Source organism: Notamacropus eugenii, chromosome 5, assembly GCF_028372415.1.
Source record: "Notamacropus eugenii isolate mMacEug1 chromosome 5, mMacEug1.pri_v2, whole genome shotgun sequence".
NCBI lineage: Eukaryota > Metazoa > Chordata > Mammalia > Diprotodontia > Macropodidae > Notamacropus > Notamacropus eugenii.
In genome coordinates, this window is record NC_092876.1 from 357,014,168 (window position 1) to 357,031,977 (window position 17,810).

The 17,810-nt window shown below is 37.4% G+C and overlaps 1 protein-coding gene across 1 annotated transcript in view; it reads right to left on the reverse strand.

The window, feature by feature from the left end:
* Positions 1 to 1,174: 1,174 nt before the first annotated feature.
* NECTIN3 (nectin cell adhesion molecule 3) overlaps positions 1,175 to 17,810 on the reverse strand; it is a 300,234-nt gene continuing 283,598 nt past the window's right edge. The window contains exons 8-9 of the mRNA XM_072614045.1: positions 12,593 to 12,655; positions 1,175 to 11,001 (exon numbers count right to left, since the gene is read on the reverse strand). Coding sequence (XP_072470146.1) covers positions 10,822 to 11,001; positions 12,593 to 12,655 — 243 coding nt within the window. The 3' untranslated portion in view covers positions 1,175 to 10,821. The remainder of the gene's footprint in view (positions 11,002 to 12,592; positions 12,656 to 17,810) is intronic.

The following is a 17,810-nucleotide window of genomic DNA, read 5'->3' on the forward strand; positions in this document are numbered from 1 at the left end:
AGGGGAGAGGAACTAGGGTGATGGCTTGGCCAACAGGAAAGAGGGCATATCTGAGAAGGGACTAAATCAACCTACGCTTTATTTGATTTAATTGGTCTGTTGAAGCTCTGGAGGCCAAACCTCCATTGTTCTTTATTTTGGCACTACATAGAGATCATAGCTATGTACCAAATAATTCAGTCTGTGTTTACCAACATTTAATAAACATCTACTATGTGCAAGGCCCTGGAAAAAATACTATGATGGATAAAACATAGCCCCTGCTAGAACCATAACTAGGGCTGAACAGTGTGGATTTGTTCCAGAGAAGCAAAATTTAGAGGGTGCTGCCAGCAACTGAAATCTTTCTTCAGCATCCCAGAAATAACTTCTTTTCACACTTATTTAAGCAAGAATAATTAAGAATGAGGTTACTAGATTGAGGATTGGGAATTATGACCCAGGGTGAGTTCTTCCCTGGCCTGCTATTAACTCCAATCTGCAGCAGCCCCCAGAAGCATTTTAGGGAGTGTCATGTTCTGTGTATTCCTTATGGTACTCTCCCCCCAACCCTGCTGGGGATGTAGGGGTGGTGTGTGGTGGTGTCTACAAATTGCTGCTTATAGCTGTGCTCTCTATCTTTACTAAGCCTCTATAGTCTAGGTCTCTAGGAGATGGGGTATAACACATGCAAAGCTAATTATAATTTAAAAAAAAAATTTAAGGGCCCAGTCTCAGTAAAAAGTACTATTTAAAATCTGAAGAAGGATTATTCCTGACCTGGAGGATTTATGGAGGAGAGGGCATTATAACACACTTAGGTGGGGTATATGTGATGATTCTGCAGCAAAGTTAAGGGTATTTTGGTAAGCAATTCAAGTAATCACTTGTGTGCTCTGATACATCCTTTAGTGGTTTCAGAATGTTCAGAAATATTGCAAAAGCATACTTGAAACTACAAAAAAAATCATAATTTTTGAAGAACAGTCTGTTTATAGGGCTTCTTTCCTGGAAGATGTCTTGTTCTTTGGAACCATTCAGTAAGGTTCAGGTAAGAATATTGTGTTTAGAAAATAAAACAAACAAAAAAAACAACAACTCTTACATTTTTGGAGTCAAGGTTGTATGTTGTATATAATTGTCTTTAAGTCACATTGTTGATTTGGTAGGAAGAAATATAAAAGTATGACAAACCTTGTCACTTGGTAGTGAAGATGTTTATTCAAAATATGTCAATAAGCCATACACTTCAGAAGAGTGCAAAAATAAAAGTCAATTTCTGGTAACTTAAAAATAAGCACCATCTACAAATAACTATGTAGCATCTGTCTAATTATAAAATCTCATAATTCAATCTAACCTTTTACACACTTCAGCACTTTCTTCACAGTTGAAGGTCCACTTACCCTCCCCTTCCCTCCTACATTTCAGTGCTAACCTTTCACTTTTTTATTTTAAAAGAATACTTATATTTTTTTCCACAAAAGATACAGCTATTGTTATCTTTCTACATAGGATTCATCAAAATAAAAAGTAGTTCCAATGAACTAGAAACTATCTTTAACTATCTCAAAGTTAACAAGTTAGTGCAGAATTTGTATTTCAAATAAAGGTGTAATATAGTATGTTGAAATATACATGAGATTCTTTAAGAGAAATAGCTATATGACAGAAAGGAAATCCTGAAAGACAAAGTTTTGATTAAAAAAAAAAGCAAACCACTAATTATTGTAATGAGGAAGAAAAGAGGGAGGTGTTTAAAGAAACTGGTTTGAATGCACAGGCTCTCCATCAACAAACAGCATTCTAAAAAACAATGTAAAGAAAATCACTGAAGTTCACATTTACACAGTACTTTAAGGTTTGCAAAACACTGGATATGTAGCTGTATAAGAATGAACATCAATAATAGATAGGTCAGACCAAGCTGGAGCTAAAGGTAAAGATCCCTTTAGTACCCTTTAGTTTGTTAGGGTACAGTGGCTACTGAAGAAGAGATAGGCCACCTTTGCTTCTCTTCTAAGTTCTCTAGGTTTAACTCCCACTCCTGCCCCTAGCTTTTTAGTTCTTTTGCGTGTTGTCTTGATGTCTCCCCCATTCCCCCATTAGACTGTAAGCTTCTTGAGGATAAGTATTGTCATTTTTTGCTTGTATATATAGCCCCTCCCGTCCTATTTCCTACCCTCTCTTTTCCTTCCTTCCTTCTTTTCTTTCTTCCTTTCTTCCTTCTGTGATATTGATATTCTAAAAGGAGATGTTCTCTTCTACCTATAGGCCAGTGAATTTGATTTCTTTTACTGACAAAGCTCAAGGACAAATTACTGAAGGATTGGTTTGTGATCACCATTTAGAGAGGGAAATGATGATCACTAAGAACATGGGTTATCAAGGACAAGTTGTACAGATTAAGGCCATTTTCTTTTTTAGATGATGTTATTAACAGACTAATGGGAATTCCAGAAAAACAGCATATCTAGATTTTAATAAGGCATTTCACAAAGCTTCTCAGCCTATTCTTTTATGTGATATAGAGAAATCTGGGCTTGATGACAGTAGTTGGGATTCCTACTCAAATAATGGTGACAAACACATATATGTCAACCTGGAGAGAGGTCTTCTGTGGAATGCTCTAGGACTCTGTTCTATTGAAACCTCTTTTGAATCAATTACTTGGTTTATTAGACATATTTAGCAAAATTGAAAATGATATGCAAATGAGAGATAGTTTGAAAGACTCAAGACCCCCAAAGACATACAAAGGGATCAATCTAAATATTTAAACATGTAATTAAATATGAATATATATATAAAAGTCAACACTTGGGTTGAGCATAAGTACACAATGGGAGAGATATGGATGGATAATAATTTATAAGAAAAATACCTGGGTACTTTAGTGGATTCTTACAAATCAACAATTTTACATGTTAATCCCTGGAAAAATGAACAAACAAAAATGTATTTTAGGCTGCATTCCTGGTTTTAGGCTGCCTTACTGGTCTATCCAGAACAATGAAAGTTATAATTATAGTGAACTCTTCTCCCCTGGTCAGACCCACAAATGCAGCATTGTGATACATCTGGTGTGCCTTTTTTAGAAGGCTATTGACAAGTTTTTAACACCTTCTGAAGATGAGGAAAAGGACAGCCATGTCATATGAGGAGCTGTTGGAACTGGAAAAAATGGTACAGTGGAAGCTGTACTGTCTCTAGAGGACCTGAGTTCAAATCCTACCTTTGATGCTGAATATCTGTATGAACTCAGATAAGTTTCTTAAACTCTGTGGGACTCAGTTTTATCAGATATAAAATGAGAGGGTTGGATTTGCTACCTTCTAGGTCCCTTCTTGTTCTAGAGCTATAATCCTATATAAATGCTACCTCTGAATCTTCTGCTTGACCTTGAAGTCTCACCTCAAAACCTTGGAGAGGCACCAAGGTGGTACAGCGGATGGAGCTCTGCGCCTGAAATCAGGAAGACCTGAATTCAGCTTGGATCTTAGACACTTACTACCTATGTGATTCTAGGCAAGTCATTTAACCTCTGTTTGCCTCAGGTTCTCAACTATAAAATGGGGATAACAGCACCTGCCTTGCAGGGTTGTCACAAGGATTAAATGAGATGATAGCTGTAAATGTGCTTAACACAGTGCCCAGTACATAACTGGCACTATGTGAATATTTGTTCCCTTTCCTGCTTTATTTGTACAATGAAAGAGTTGGGTTAGAGAACAGATCTACGATACTATGTAAGTAGGACATCATATTTGAAAAGCCTAACAATCAGACCTAAATAAAAATGGAAGTCGGCTGCTTTGGGAGGGAGTGGGTTTACTCTCTCTGGGGTTTTCAAGGGAATGTTAGGTGACCACATATTGAATGTGGTGTGGAAAAGTATGCTGTTGAAGTTTAGGTTGGACTAGATGGTCTTTGAAGTCCCTTTGACATTTAGCACTGGGGTTCTATTAGTCTACAAACTATTCCTGAACTCTGAATTTACAAAATGCTTTTATAACACTTACTGCTCAGTTCTTGTAAACCATCATATTATGGAAAAAGCAACTGACAAGCATCGTCAAACTCAATATACAAATAAGAAAGAGACACAGGTGACAGTGATCTCATGAGGTTTTTCAGGAAGTTAGTAATGTAGGCAGAGTATAAATTCATTAGCTCCTGACTCTCTTTTCATGGGGACAGCCTGTCTTTCTATGATTTAATTTCTCTAATCTTTACAAAGAAGACATAGTCATGAGAGAGTATGCAGATCTCAACAATTAAATTTAAAACAAAGTTTCAAACCTAGATAACCTAAGGAGGACATTGTGTAGGTTATTAATGGGATAAAATGTGGAAGACAGAATAGACTTGACCAGAGACAATTTTTTAGCTGTAAAAAGAAAGCAAAAGTGGGCTGTGGAGGGGGGTGAGCACATGACAGTGCAGAATTTGTTCAGCTTTGTGACCCCATTTGGGATTTTCATGGCAAAGACAATGGGGTGGCTTGCCATTTCCTTCTTCAGCTCGTTTTACTGAAGAGAAAAATGGAAAGTTAAATGACTTGTGCAGGGTTACACAGGTAGTTTCTGTGGTCAGATTTGAATTAGGTTCTCCTGAATCCAGACTTAGTACTGTATCCATCATACCATCAAGTTACCCTTATATTTGCAAATTAATTAGCTATGCTATCATATACAACTTTATCAATCTCACTCCTCTTGGAGCACCGCATAGCATTTTATTTTTCACTATACCAGCTCACTTATTTGTCCTGATAAATGGTGAGGTGGGAAGCACCATTTTACATATGGAGATATGGAGGTATAAAAATTTTAAGGAAATTGCTAAAGGTCATGGGGGGAAAAATCAGTAGTTGGAGCAGATATTATAACCTAAACTGGTTTTGAGAAGGAAGCAAAGAATAAAGATAAACCAGAATTTTAAGGGCCCTGACTGTAGCACCCCCCTCCCCACATTTATTTATTTTTTTGGCATCCCCAGTAGCACATAGTATTATGTAATAAATGCTTGTTGAATTTAGAGAAGTATAAACAGTTGAGGAGCCCTACAGGAACTAAGTTTTCGCAATATTTTTTATAAATAATTTGGAAGCAAGAGTAAGCAGTGATAACTATGGCCTGGGAATCAGAGCTAAAAGGGTACCTTGCAAGTTGCCTATTATCTTGTCCATTCTCCTTGTTATGTGGATGAAGAGACTGGGTCTCAGTGAGGTTAAACAACTTGCTCCAGGTCAAACAGGTGGTAAGTACAATTTGAATTTAGGTCCACTGACCCTAAATTCAGAACACTCTGGGCTGTCTAAATTATTCTGGGCAGTGAAATGTCCAACAGAATTGGTAAATTACAGGAAGTTTATACAAAGGAGACTGAGTGTGTGTGGGGAATCTCCAACAATATTGACTGTCACTGCATTTTGGGGAATTGTACTTAAAATATTAAAAGCACTGAGAAATCAGGGTACAACTAGGAAAAAGAATCTGCCACTCACTTTATTTCCTGATCATACTGGCTCACTAAGCAAATGGCAGAAAAGTCAGTTTTCTTCACAAAGGTCTTAGATGTGGGATGGGGATGGTGAAAGCTGGATGGCAGTTAGGCTCATGCCCTGCAAGAAGGACAAAATGAAACTGGAGGTCTAAAGAAGAGCATCCAATGAAGGGATGCAAGGAATGCATCACCTTCCATAGGAAGAGAGACTTCCAATAACTGGGACTCTCCAGTCTGAGTGGGGGTGCGGTGAGGAGGTGGAGGGGAGATATTTTAGAAGTTAGAGGATGACCAAATTCTTTCATAGCTGACCTTTGAATATGAGAATCAGGGAGCATCCCTTGAAACTTGAAAGAGGTAGTTTTGAGGATATTTTAAAAAATGCTACTTTCACAACCCTGTTATCTTAAATGGTTCTTCAGCACAAAATTACAAAAGGATACATAGTTGTTTTGTTTTTTTTTTATCAATAGTACTGAGAAAGATGCTCTAGAGTTCTATATGTACCTCTTTCCTGGCCATCAGAGATAGATTTTCATTTCAAAACCTCTATTATACCAGGATATTCTCATCTCCTTTAGAAAACGTTAACATTTCAGTCTGTCCAGTTCAATAATGTCTATGCATCTGTCCATCTCTCTCTCTCTTTGTGTGTGTGTGTGTGTATACACACACATATTTATGTATATGTATATATGTATACACACATATACAGAGATGTAGAAAGACAGAGACATATGTAAGTATGTGTACATGCAAAGCCTTCTGTGTTCATAAATATTCTGAGTATTCCTTAACTGATTTAAATTCAAGGAAAAACATTACCTCCCCCTCCCTCCTGCACCCACAAAAGCAAAGCATTAAGAGATAATGGAATCACCTTTGGCAATAATGAATATGGACATTTTTGAATGTGAGTATGAATGAGAATCCATGGTTGTAGGTTGTAAGTGTAGATGACACTTTGACCTCTATATATTGTGGCCCCATTTTCAGTTGCACAGGTATGACCCCATGATCCTATGATCTCGTTAATGGAACAAGAATAAACCCTAACGAGCAGCAATACATTTCCCATGGCAGGGCGTGTTACAAAGCAAAAAAAAAAAACCCCAAAAAACCAGATATAATATGACCCTTGCATATCATTGACCTATGGAAGAAGAGGCTCCTCTCTCTAATTCTGCTACATTCTTTTGCCCCTCTTGTCTTTACCTGCTGGTAATACATCTGAATTAGCAACCAAGATGACTAATCTTTGGAAAGGGACAGAGAAGCACAATATATTAGAGCTAGACAGGGATCATCTAGTCTAAGCACCCTCATGTTACAGATGAGGAAATTGAAGACTAGGCAGAATAAGTGACCTACCCCAAAAGTCAACCGCCACTGAAAAACGACTGAATAACCTATGACTCCAGGGCCAGTGCTCTTTCCACAGTAGACATTTTTTGTATTTGATGGGAAAGCAAAGCAGAGGCAAGACCAAGGATGGGGAAAGTTGGCAGTTAAGAGAGGATGAGATAGAGGATAGAGAACATAACGAGAGATGCCTATAATATTAGTTTTTAAACAAATGCACACATTATTAGTGACAGTATTTAAAAATTGTAAATAATTTAGTCATGATGAGAGAAAGATGATAGATACTTTGGAATAGCATTTAGTGGCAAAGAGATTCAGACATCAGATACAAAGAGGACTGACTCATGTAGAGTTAATAATAATTCTTAATCTTGCCTGGGTGATACAGGGTGATATCTTTGGAGACTTATCCAAGTGCAGAAATAGCATTCTGCATTATTTGTTTTTGTTGTTGTAGTTGAGTTGTTTCAGTCATGTCTGACTCTTGGTGACCCCTTTTGGGGTTTTTTTGGCAGAGATACTAGAGTGGTTTGCCATTTCCTTCTCCAGTTCATTTTTCAGATGAGGAAACTGAGGCAAACAGGGTTAAGTCACTTGCCCAGGGTCACACAGTTACTGCCTGAGGCTGGATTTGAACTCAGGTCCTTCTAACTCCAGGTCTGGTGCTCTATCCATCTCTACTATTGAATCAGGGAAATAAAAACAAACCGAAAATTTTTAATTACTTAAATATACCACAAGAAGAGTTGCCAAATCTATTTTGTAGTCATTCAAAATGCAAAAAAGTGGGGGGGGGGCGATTGAATTGGCAATTGTATAAGTACTTATGGCTTTATTGTGCTCCTGTTATGCTTCTAAATTGATATAAACTACTCTGTTAAAGTAGTTAAATTCTATTCATACTTTCATGGGGATGGAAGTTTCACATTTTAAACCCTGATGAGGCACACATACATATACCTCAAACCAGCTCTTAAGAAAAGACATGGAGGAAATATTTCATTGTATACAACTCCGATACAGGGAGTCTGATGAGAGAAGGCTACAATAGACTATGCTTGTAAAAACCAACAACCAAAAAACATACTGTCTTTTAATATGGAAGAGGCTTTAGAAAATACATCTCAAAAGGGGAAGGAAGAAAATAAATGCACTCCCTCGCTGGGCAGATAAGGAAATCTAATTAAGGGATTTATTTAGTAAATGCCTATTGAGAACCTACTATGTGCAAGGCACCATGCCGAGGGCATCAAAGAATCTGAATCTTTTCCTAGACTAGCAGAGTTAAGACTTCCATATTGTACTCATAAGACCACAGAAGTCTTCAAATATGGAAAATATAGAAAGAAAGGGGGGGGAAAGGCTTTCTGAGAAAGGGTAAATCACTGTCATTTAAGAAAAAATCCAAACTCATCTCTCACACATCTGGCCAATCCCAGCTTTTGAAGCAGTTACATTTAGTGGGACTTGCTGAGCAGCTGGTGGGTTGCTATTACAGTCACCAAATGCATTTGCTCCTGGAGCCTGGGCTGCCTACAAAATGAGCAATAAAGGATGTGTGTTTAAGATGGGCCTGCACACTTCCATGGAAATGCAAAACTGCCAGTCTAAGCGGGTAAGTGCTCTGGGGATTTATTCTAGTTTCACTGTGTCCTACTAAATCAGTAATAGGAAGAGTAATCCAATATCAGCTGGGGATTACTTCTGTAAGCCTCCCTCACCTGCCTTTTAGAGCCAGACTTCCAAATTTAAATGGACACCGTCAAGTTGTCTGGGACCCAAATTTAGGGACCAGTAAGGCCATTTTTGGATGACATTTCTCAGTTGAGGGTAAAGCTGAATATCCCTTTTGGGAGTCTCTTCCTGTTCAGTTCAATATTTAGAAACAACAGATAGAAGGCACCAGGAAACACTATTACAAACTTTCTGTGACCTAAGTAACTAGGGTCAACAACTGCAAAAATCTATGGGTATACTTCAGGAAAAAAATCATGCATCTTAAAAGAAAAAAGCAAACTGCTTATTAGACTAGTTAGCTATGGGAGAAGGCATTTAAATGGAGGCAGCTCATCCATAATCCATTGAGACATAATTTATAGATGGGCAGGGAATGATGCAGAGCAGAGAGAATTAAGAAAATGGTGGTTAGGAGTTTCTGAGGTCCAACATATAAATGGCCACTCCACAATTCTTTACTTGACTTTTCATTCATGTTGCAATGAGTGACCTCAAGGCTAATCTTGTCTAACATTTCATCAGGCAGGACCACATATTCCATACAGAAATAAGCACACAATTTTAAACACCTACTAAAGAAGAAACACTCCATGATGTTGTTGCTCAGTAACTTTCATGTATTTTGGTGAGTTTTTATACATATGTTTGTATATACATTCAACTCCCATCCTCCTCCCATGCTCTGCCCACTTTTATTGAGAGATATTGAAAGGGAATGAGGAAACTTGGGACCATTTGAAATAAGTAAAATAATCCATTGGTTAAAAAAACAGGTTAAATAAACAGGTTAAATCAGGGCCATCATTTTTGTAATGTCCAAGCATTTTTTTTTTCATGGAAAATTCAATGATCTTTGCTCTGGCTAACCAGGTAAACTACCAGAAGCCCTTCAAAGCTCTCTGATTGAGGAGGATTAAAGGTAGAGCTTGGGTCTGTGAACACATCTGATATAAAAGTAGACTTTTGGTAGTTTTAAAACTCTCTTTCCACTAGACCTCAAAGCGAAGAGCTAATTCAAAGGTGTCTCTATAGCACAGAAATGCAGTAGGCAGTTCTGAAGTAGGTGCTACATAGAAGATAAGAAAGGATGGAATAAAATACAGACATAGGGCAAAACCTATGGGCAAAGACAGTTGTCTGGGAGTGGCCTAAGTGGCTTGGATCAGATTTCAGTAGCAGAAGGTGAACATGTCAGATAGAATAAACTGGGGGGAAAAAGATGCTGAAGTCAAGGACAGTTAAGAATAGGTTCTGAGAACCTAATATTTGGGAAGGATATTATGAGGAGTATAGAGAGTCTCATAGGAACCATGACAAAAGAAGAGAACCACACCTTGTCACTGATTAAAAGGGGGATAGAAAGCATTAGCTGAGTAGTTAGGTCATATTCTATAGTAAAATTCTTTCTTCAAAGTTATGGCTGAGGGATAGCTGGGTGGCATAGTGGATAGAGCACTGCTTCTGGACTTAGAAAGATCCGAGTTCAAATCTAATCTGAAACTTACTAGCTGCACAACCCTGGTCACTTAACTTCAATTGCCTCCAAAACGAAAAAAAAAAAGTTGTGGTTGAAAAGAAATAGACATATAGCAGCCTGATAAGGGTTAAAACTTCCAATTAGCTTTAAGCTGGAAAGCTGCTCTCTCTTGCTCTCTCACTCCCCCCCACCCGCCCGTTAGTGGTGGTGGTGGTTGTTTTCTCCACACAGAGCAAATTATGCCTCTTTCCTTGGGTCTCTATTTGTACACAGGTATTGTAATTTTATTAAGCATGTCAGGGAAAGACAAATCCCAGAGAAATAATTAGTGGAATGGATTCTAAACTCATTTTCTACACGTTTGAATTACAGATGAATGGGCTGGCAGGCCTGAAACCCGGTGAGGCTAGTGCAGCCAGCTGGGGCTCTATTTCTGGAGACTCACAGCAGCTATCACAGGCACACACTGGAATTTTAAATGAAAATGCCATTGCAGGCCAAATGCTACTGGCTTTTTTTTTTTAAATGAAACACACACACACATACACACACAGAGCTATACTCGAATTCACAGATACAGTCAGTAGTTGAGGAAAATCTATTCAAGGCCAGAGGCTGGCCAATCAACTCTAAGTCCTTCATCAACATTCCAGATGCATTTGGTCCAGCCCCATGGAAGTGGGAGCTAAGAGATACACTGCTTGGTGTTTTCTTTTCCCAGTATAAGAACAAGCATTTGGTCAAGATGTCCATAATTACACGTAATGTTCTCGGGGGTTGATGTAGGATCTTCCAGGATCTGAGCTTTGCTGATGCTTATCACAGCTCCAGTCTTTGTAACATGTCTTACTGTAAAGTGGATACATCTGACGAAGCCCATCTTCCCCTTCTGGACGTACATCTTCACAGTCAAACTGTCTGCCATTTACCACAGTCTAAAAATTCAAACATTGCTTACATTAAACATATCGGCTGTTTGCATTCCTCTAATTCTTGGTTACTCTTAGTAAGAATATGACCAGTCTATGTAGCCTTACCTCCTCCCCACCAACATTCACCCCCCGGCAATTGTTCTAACAACCATTAAGTGAAAACTATAATTTTCTTATCATTTGGGGATAAAATAGAGATCATTCTTTGGGCAAAAGTGCTGTCATTCCCAGGATACAAGATATTAAACAACTGAGGGATATTTAGCATATGACCAGGTTCAGATTTCTGAATTTAAAGATGATGACATGGAGAATACCATTGGAAAGACAAATAACTATGGATGACTTTAGAACTCTGATCAACAGAATGAAGACATGTAGGACTCAAGGTGAAATGTGCTATCTACTTCCTGACAGAGAGGTGATGAATTCAGAGTACAGAGTGGAGACTGAGACTTTTTTTTGACATGGCTAATGGGGTAATTAATTTTGCTTGACAATACTGGTTTGAAACAGATTTTTTATTTTTTTTCTCAATTGTGGTGGAGGGTGGAGGTGGGAAGGAAAGAAAGTGAATTTTCATTGATTGAAAAAATAAAAATTTAATATAAAAAGAAAGACAATGTGACTTCAAAGGTCAGCTCATTGCATGATAAATCAAGAGAGATAAAAGTTGTAAAGCTCAGGGGTTTCTTCCCACAAGGTCTTGTAGACTGATGTTGGGAACAGAGACCCAGTAAGTTAGAGGAATTCAAACAAATAGAAAAACCCCAAATCAAACAAATACAACCTGGGAGTTGTGTATGGGAAGATCACAGTACTTCAAAAGAGCTTAGAAATAATTTAATCTAAAATTTTAATTGTACAACTGAAGAAAGGGAGACTCAAGGAGGCTGTGTCTTAATCAAAGAGCCAGAATTTGAATCCAGGTCTTTTAATTCTAAATTGTATGTTCTTCCACTACATCATGAAAATCTTTGAGTAAAAAGTGGAACCCCAATTCACATGCCCTCCTCCAAAAAACTCCCACAAAAATTTATAATTAAAATTTTTTCCTTGTTTTCTTTCTAGCTTATGGCATGATCGACACCTATTACAAAATATATTACTTGTAATTCTTAATAATGTCTAGATCAGTGTCTCCCAACTTCCAGGCCAAGGCAAGGACTTACACATTCAAAAACAATTTTAAAATGGATTCCCTCCATTTTGCGTTTAGCTTTTCCCATCTACATAATAAGCCCTACTATTGTCCAGCTTCCATCTTTATATACGAAGCAATTTGAGTATTTAAAAGACATAGTGGTTTGTTGTAGAGAACTGTTATACTTTACTGGTCAGCAGTATACTTTGCATAAAGAGACACTAGTCTAGGATACTATAAACAGGTAATATGCCTCTTCAAATAGTTATTTATTTCACGGGACATGATGTCTACTGCTTAGGAAGGACAAACCTAAATGTTTTGTCAAATTTTATTCTATGAGACACTCAAAGACAATACTGAACATAAGAAAAAGAAAAAAGAAGAATCTTCATAGGCTTAAAATAGCACCTTACTACCACACACCTAGAATATAAGCTTATTACTTACAGTATGCTTAAAGTCGCCTGCTTTTCTTTCTTTGTACTGACTCTGCAAGGGAAAATGTTCTCTCTGTAGTAAAAAAAAAAGAAAAACATAAAATATTTGCTTTTATCACATATCCAGAACTATTGCAAAACATATTATATATAATAAAAAGAACTACATATAAAAGAACTGGCTTTAAAACTTACTAAATTCACAAAATCTTAAGGTAGATATTTTTTAAAAAGTAGGAAGGAATGGGGCCTAGAAGTACCAGATCTTCAAAATTACATGGCATTGGTTAAAACTTAAAGAGGTTGGTCAGTGGGACAGATTAGGTACACAACATAAAGAAACAAATGGACATAATATTTGATAAATTCAACTTATGGTACAAACTCATGATATAAAGATTTACTCTTCAATAAAAAAAAAAAAACTGTTGGAAAAACTGGAAAGCAATCTGCCAAAAAACAGATATACACCAACATCTCACACCATATACCAAGATATATGGGCCTTCAGATGGATACGTCACCCAGATAACTATCACACAGTAGAAGAGTTCATGACAAAACAAGGAATAGAGAGGGTTGAAGAAATAAAATGGACAATTTTGACACTACAAAATGAAAGATATTTTTGTACAATTAAAACCAAAATAGTTAAGTGGGGAAAAATCTTTACTGTAAGTTTTTTTTTTTTGATAAGAGACTTCAAGATAAATAAGGATCTGCTTCCAATGTATGAGAATAAGAGCCATTTCCAGAATAAATAAATGATCAAAAGATATAAAAGTTTTTTCTTTAAATTTTCTTCATTTTTTAATTTATGAATAAAACAAGCACTTCCATAACAGGATTTTTTAAAAAGATGATTTGCACATGAAGCTACAAATTTATGTGCTACTTGCTATTCCACATATATATGTATACAGTGATCATGCAAATTTCTTCTTTTCCCTTTTTGTTCTTCCCTCACCCCTCACCCTAGAGATAGCTACCATTACATGTAAATAATTCAAATGATCAATAATCACATGAAATAATGTTCTAAATCACTAATAATCAGAGAACAGCAAATTAAAGCAATTATCATGTTCTACCTCAAACCTATTAACAAAGGTGACAAAAAAAGGAAAATTATAGTTGCTGAAGAGTCAGCAGAAAATAGGCTCACTAATGCACTGTTGCTGGAATTGTGAATTGGTCCAGCCATTTTGGAAAACAATTTAGCTTTATATCCAAAAAATCTCTAAACTCTGCAAACTCTTTGACCCGGTGGAATGACTATAAACCAAAAAAAATCAAAGGCAAAAGAAAATGATGCCAACGAACAAAAATATTTATTTCCACTCTTCTTGGTATAGTAAAGAATTAGAAACTAAAGAAGTGCCTATCAATTGGGGAATGGCTGAACAAATTATGATATATGCATGTAATGAAATACTATAGTGACATAAGAAATAAGAAAACTTACATAAAGTGATGCCAAATGATGTGAGCAGAACCAGTTATGTAATCTATATAGTAAAAGTAGCTTTATAAAGATGGATAACTTTGAAAGATAAAAGAACTCTGAACAATGCAGCAAACCACCATAATTTCATAGGACCAAAGATGATCAATCATACCCACTTCCTGACAGAGGTGATAGTTTCAAAATTCAAAATAAGACATAAACTTTTGGACATGGACAATGTGGTAATTTGTTCTGCTTGACTATGCATATTTATTACAAGAGTTTTGATTTTATTTTTCTTCTTCTAGATTGTGGGGGAGTGGTGGGAAAAGGAAACAAATGCTTTTTTATTGAAAAATGAAAAGGAAAGAAAGAAATCAAGATAATTCTGGCACCTGAGAGTTTGAGTCCTGCTTGTCTACCTCTGCTCTTGCTATGATGGTATGAGAAAAATGCAGAGAAGCATTATGCTCTTTGGGGGAACTTTTTATATATACTTGTATCATACTGGAGGCATGGCTCAAGAGAGAAGGAAATCTCTCAGCTGGCCTTAGTCTGATATTTTAGAAAGCACACCCTAGTCAGGCATACTTCACTGTCTGCTGCTCTGTTGTTTTACATCATCCAGGCAACCGCTGCCTTTCCCTTAGTCTGAATCATGGAAAACTGCCTCTACGCTATTAGATATTATAGCATCGAAATGGAAGACCGGAAAAATTTCCAAAGGTATTATAGTTCTTTTAGTATACCTTCTTCCCTGTGATTGAGCAGCAGTACCAAGAGGCTACGATGGTGTCTTTTTAATCTCTGAATCTCCCACAGAACTTTGGAAGAATTCAATACATGTTTGTTGAATTGAATCAAAATTAGTTCAGGGCTCTGACCTAAGGACAGATACATAAGATGCCTAAGCTACTAAAAACTTAATTCATTCTTTTGAGGTGTGACTGGATTTTTAAAAAGACAACCCTATACTTACTGTTTCCTTCCCTACACATAAGTATCCTTTATGTCACAATACTAAATCAGGAAGGAGTAGGGGGATGGGAGGGACAAGAAAACTTCTCTTTTGCAAATGGCAGTGATTTTCTGGCAACTAGCACATCAGAATCAATTATTTTCTACAGCAGATCACCTATCTTTGTTTCTAGATGTGACAATTTTGTTGTACAACATATATAAAAAGGATAATGAAAGACCCTCAGAGCTTCTTAAACTGTGGGTTGTGACTCCATATAGAGTCATGAAAAATATGGCAACAGTAAAAAGTTTTTGAATGTGCGGCGACCAAAAATTAATTTAAAATCAAACACGTAATGAATCTGAGGTGTTTCTGGCAGCACTTGCCCATGTTACATAGCACAATTTCATTGAAGCCTTAGTTCTGAACATACAGCACACACACTTTACACTGCTCAAGCCCTCAGGCCATGTGACACCAACTAAGGGTGCTGAAATTCAAAAAGGGGATGCCAGGGGAAAATATTTAAGAAGCCCTGCTACAACCTACAGGTCTACAGCCACCTATCTCCAAAATGTACAAATCATTGTTCTCAAACCTTGGGCTCAGAAAAAATATCTGGCAGTCTTTACTGCCCCAGTGTTTCTCTTGGGTCTATGTTTCTTCTTCCCTGTATTATTCTGGTATAGAGAACCTAGGCAACTGTGGTGGAAAGATGAAAAAAATAGGGGAAAAAAGGAAGAACCTACAACTTTTGGGAAGCAGTAATAAAACACGGACTTGAAAAGTCAAGTCAACACAGCACCTACTATGTGCCAAGTACAGTGCTAATCATGGAGGACAGTTCTTGCTCTCAAGGAGTGCAATGGGGAAATAACATGCAAAAAACTATGTACAAATAAATTATGTATACAAGATAAATAGGACATAATCAATAGAGGAAAGGCATTAGCATTAAAGAAAATCTGGTAAGGTTTGTTGTAGAAGGTGGGATTTTGCGGGATCTTGAAGGAAGAGCCAGAAAAGCCAGGAGATGAAGATGAGGAAGGAGAAAATTCCAGGCATGAGGGACAGTCAGTGAAAATGGACAGAGTCATTGGAAGATGGAGTGTCTTAAGTGAAGAAAAGCTAGGAAGTCACTGTCATTGGATCTCAAGAGCACACAGATGGGAAGACTGGAAAGGCTGGAAGGGGTCAGGTTATAAAGTATTTTTAAATGCCAAACAGAGGATTTTATATTTGAACCTGGAGGTAAAAAGAAATCACGTGCATTTTATTGGGTAGGAGGGTGACATGGTCAGACCTGAGTTTTACCTGATTACTTTGATTACTAAGTAGAGGGTGTACTACATAGTGGGGAGAGAATTGAGAGAGACCCACCAGCACATTATGTCAATAGTCCAAGCATTAGGTGATGGGGATCAATTTTGGGATGGTGACAGCATCAGAAAATTGTCCAAGAATATAGCATCTCATCTAGGGTAGGTTTGTGCAAAAATACACAGATCTTACAAATGTATACTGTTTGCAGAAATCTATTTTAATACCTGAATGTAGCCACCGTAGAAATACCAGGAGTGATAACTGAGTTAAATATCCAGTGCAACTGACTGACTTTTTCCTTATATCTAAGCATTTCAGAATGATTGATTTAGAATTGGAACACGACGGCCCCTAAATCTATCACACTCATTTTACGTATGAAGAAACTGAGGCACAGAAAGGTTAAGTGAAATGCTTGGAGTCACATAGGCAGTAAGTATCTGACAGGAATTGAACCCAGATCTTCTTGATGCCAAGGCCAGGGCCCTAACCACTATAGTATGTTGCTTCCCAGGTGCCCAGGGAAAGGAAATCCACAACCATCCCAAGGAGGCAACATTTTCATTTGGCTATTCTTCTTAAAGTGTACTCTAATTGTTTCTTTATACAATACATTCTCATTTCATAGTGGCTTTTAAAATGCATACGTATCTACTTGTATACATAATATGCACTTAGTTCAAGGCCCTGGGGAAGCCAGCAGCAGATATAGCTATGCACCTGAGGTTTCAGGGTCATGCACATAACTGCCTACTGCTTTTCCAGGGCTATTTAGAAAACATAGGGAGACATTAGGTTGATGCTGGTGTGAGGCAGGAAGCATGGTAACAGAAACTAGCCCCTGAAAATGCGAGGCCACTGCATGGACAGACAGAACTAGGTTTGCGAGTCCATGTGGAGGGCATTAACATGACTCAGAGGTAGACTCATTTCAGCTGTGTCAAGTAGTGTATAGTACTTGAGATCCCTGACAGTTCTTACATGAGGGAGCAGATAAATAAGACAAATTACATCCCAGGATGCTACAAGAACTGAGCCACTATCAATGATCTTTTAAAGATCATGGGGAGCAGGAGAGATGCCCCCTGGAACTTGAGAATAGTAATATCTTATTTTTTAAGGAAAAAGAATGCAGTTAGCAACCACAGACCAGCGAACTTGACTTCAACTCTTGGCAAAATTCTAGGCTACATTATTAAAAGAATGGTTAATGAACACCTAGGAAAGGAGAAAGAAATCCCAAAGAGATCACATTTCTCATCAGAACAGGTCATGTCAAAACAACCTCATTTCCGTGGTAGGGTTACTAGATCAAGGGAACATTTTAGACAGGATTTGCTTGGATTCCAGCAAACTATTTGATGGAGTTTCTCATATTATTCTTGTGGACAAGATGGTCAGATGTGAACTAGAAAAGACTACGTTTAAGTAAATTCAGAACTGGCTGAATGATTGGACAAATAATCAGTTATTAATGGCTTAGAAGGAGGCTGGTGG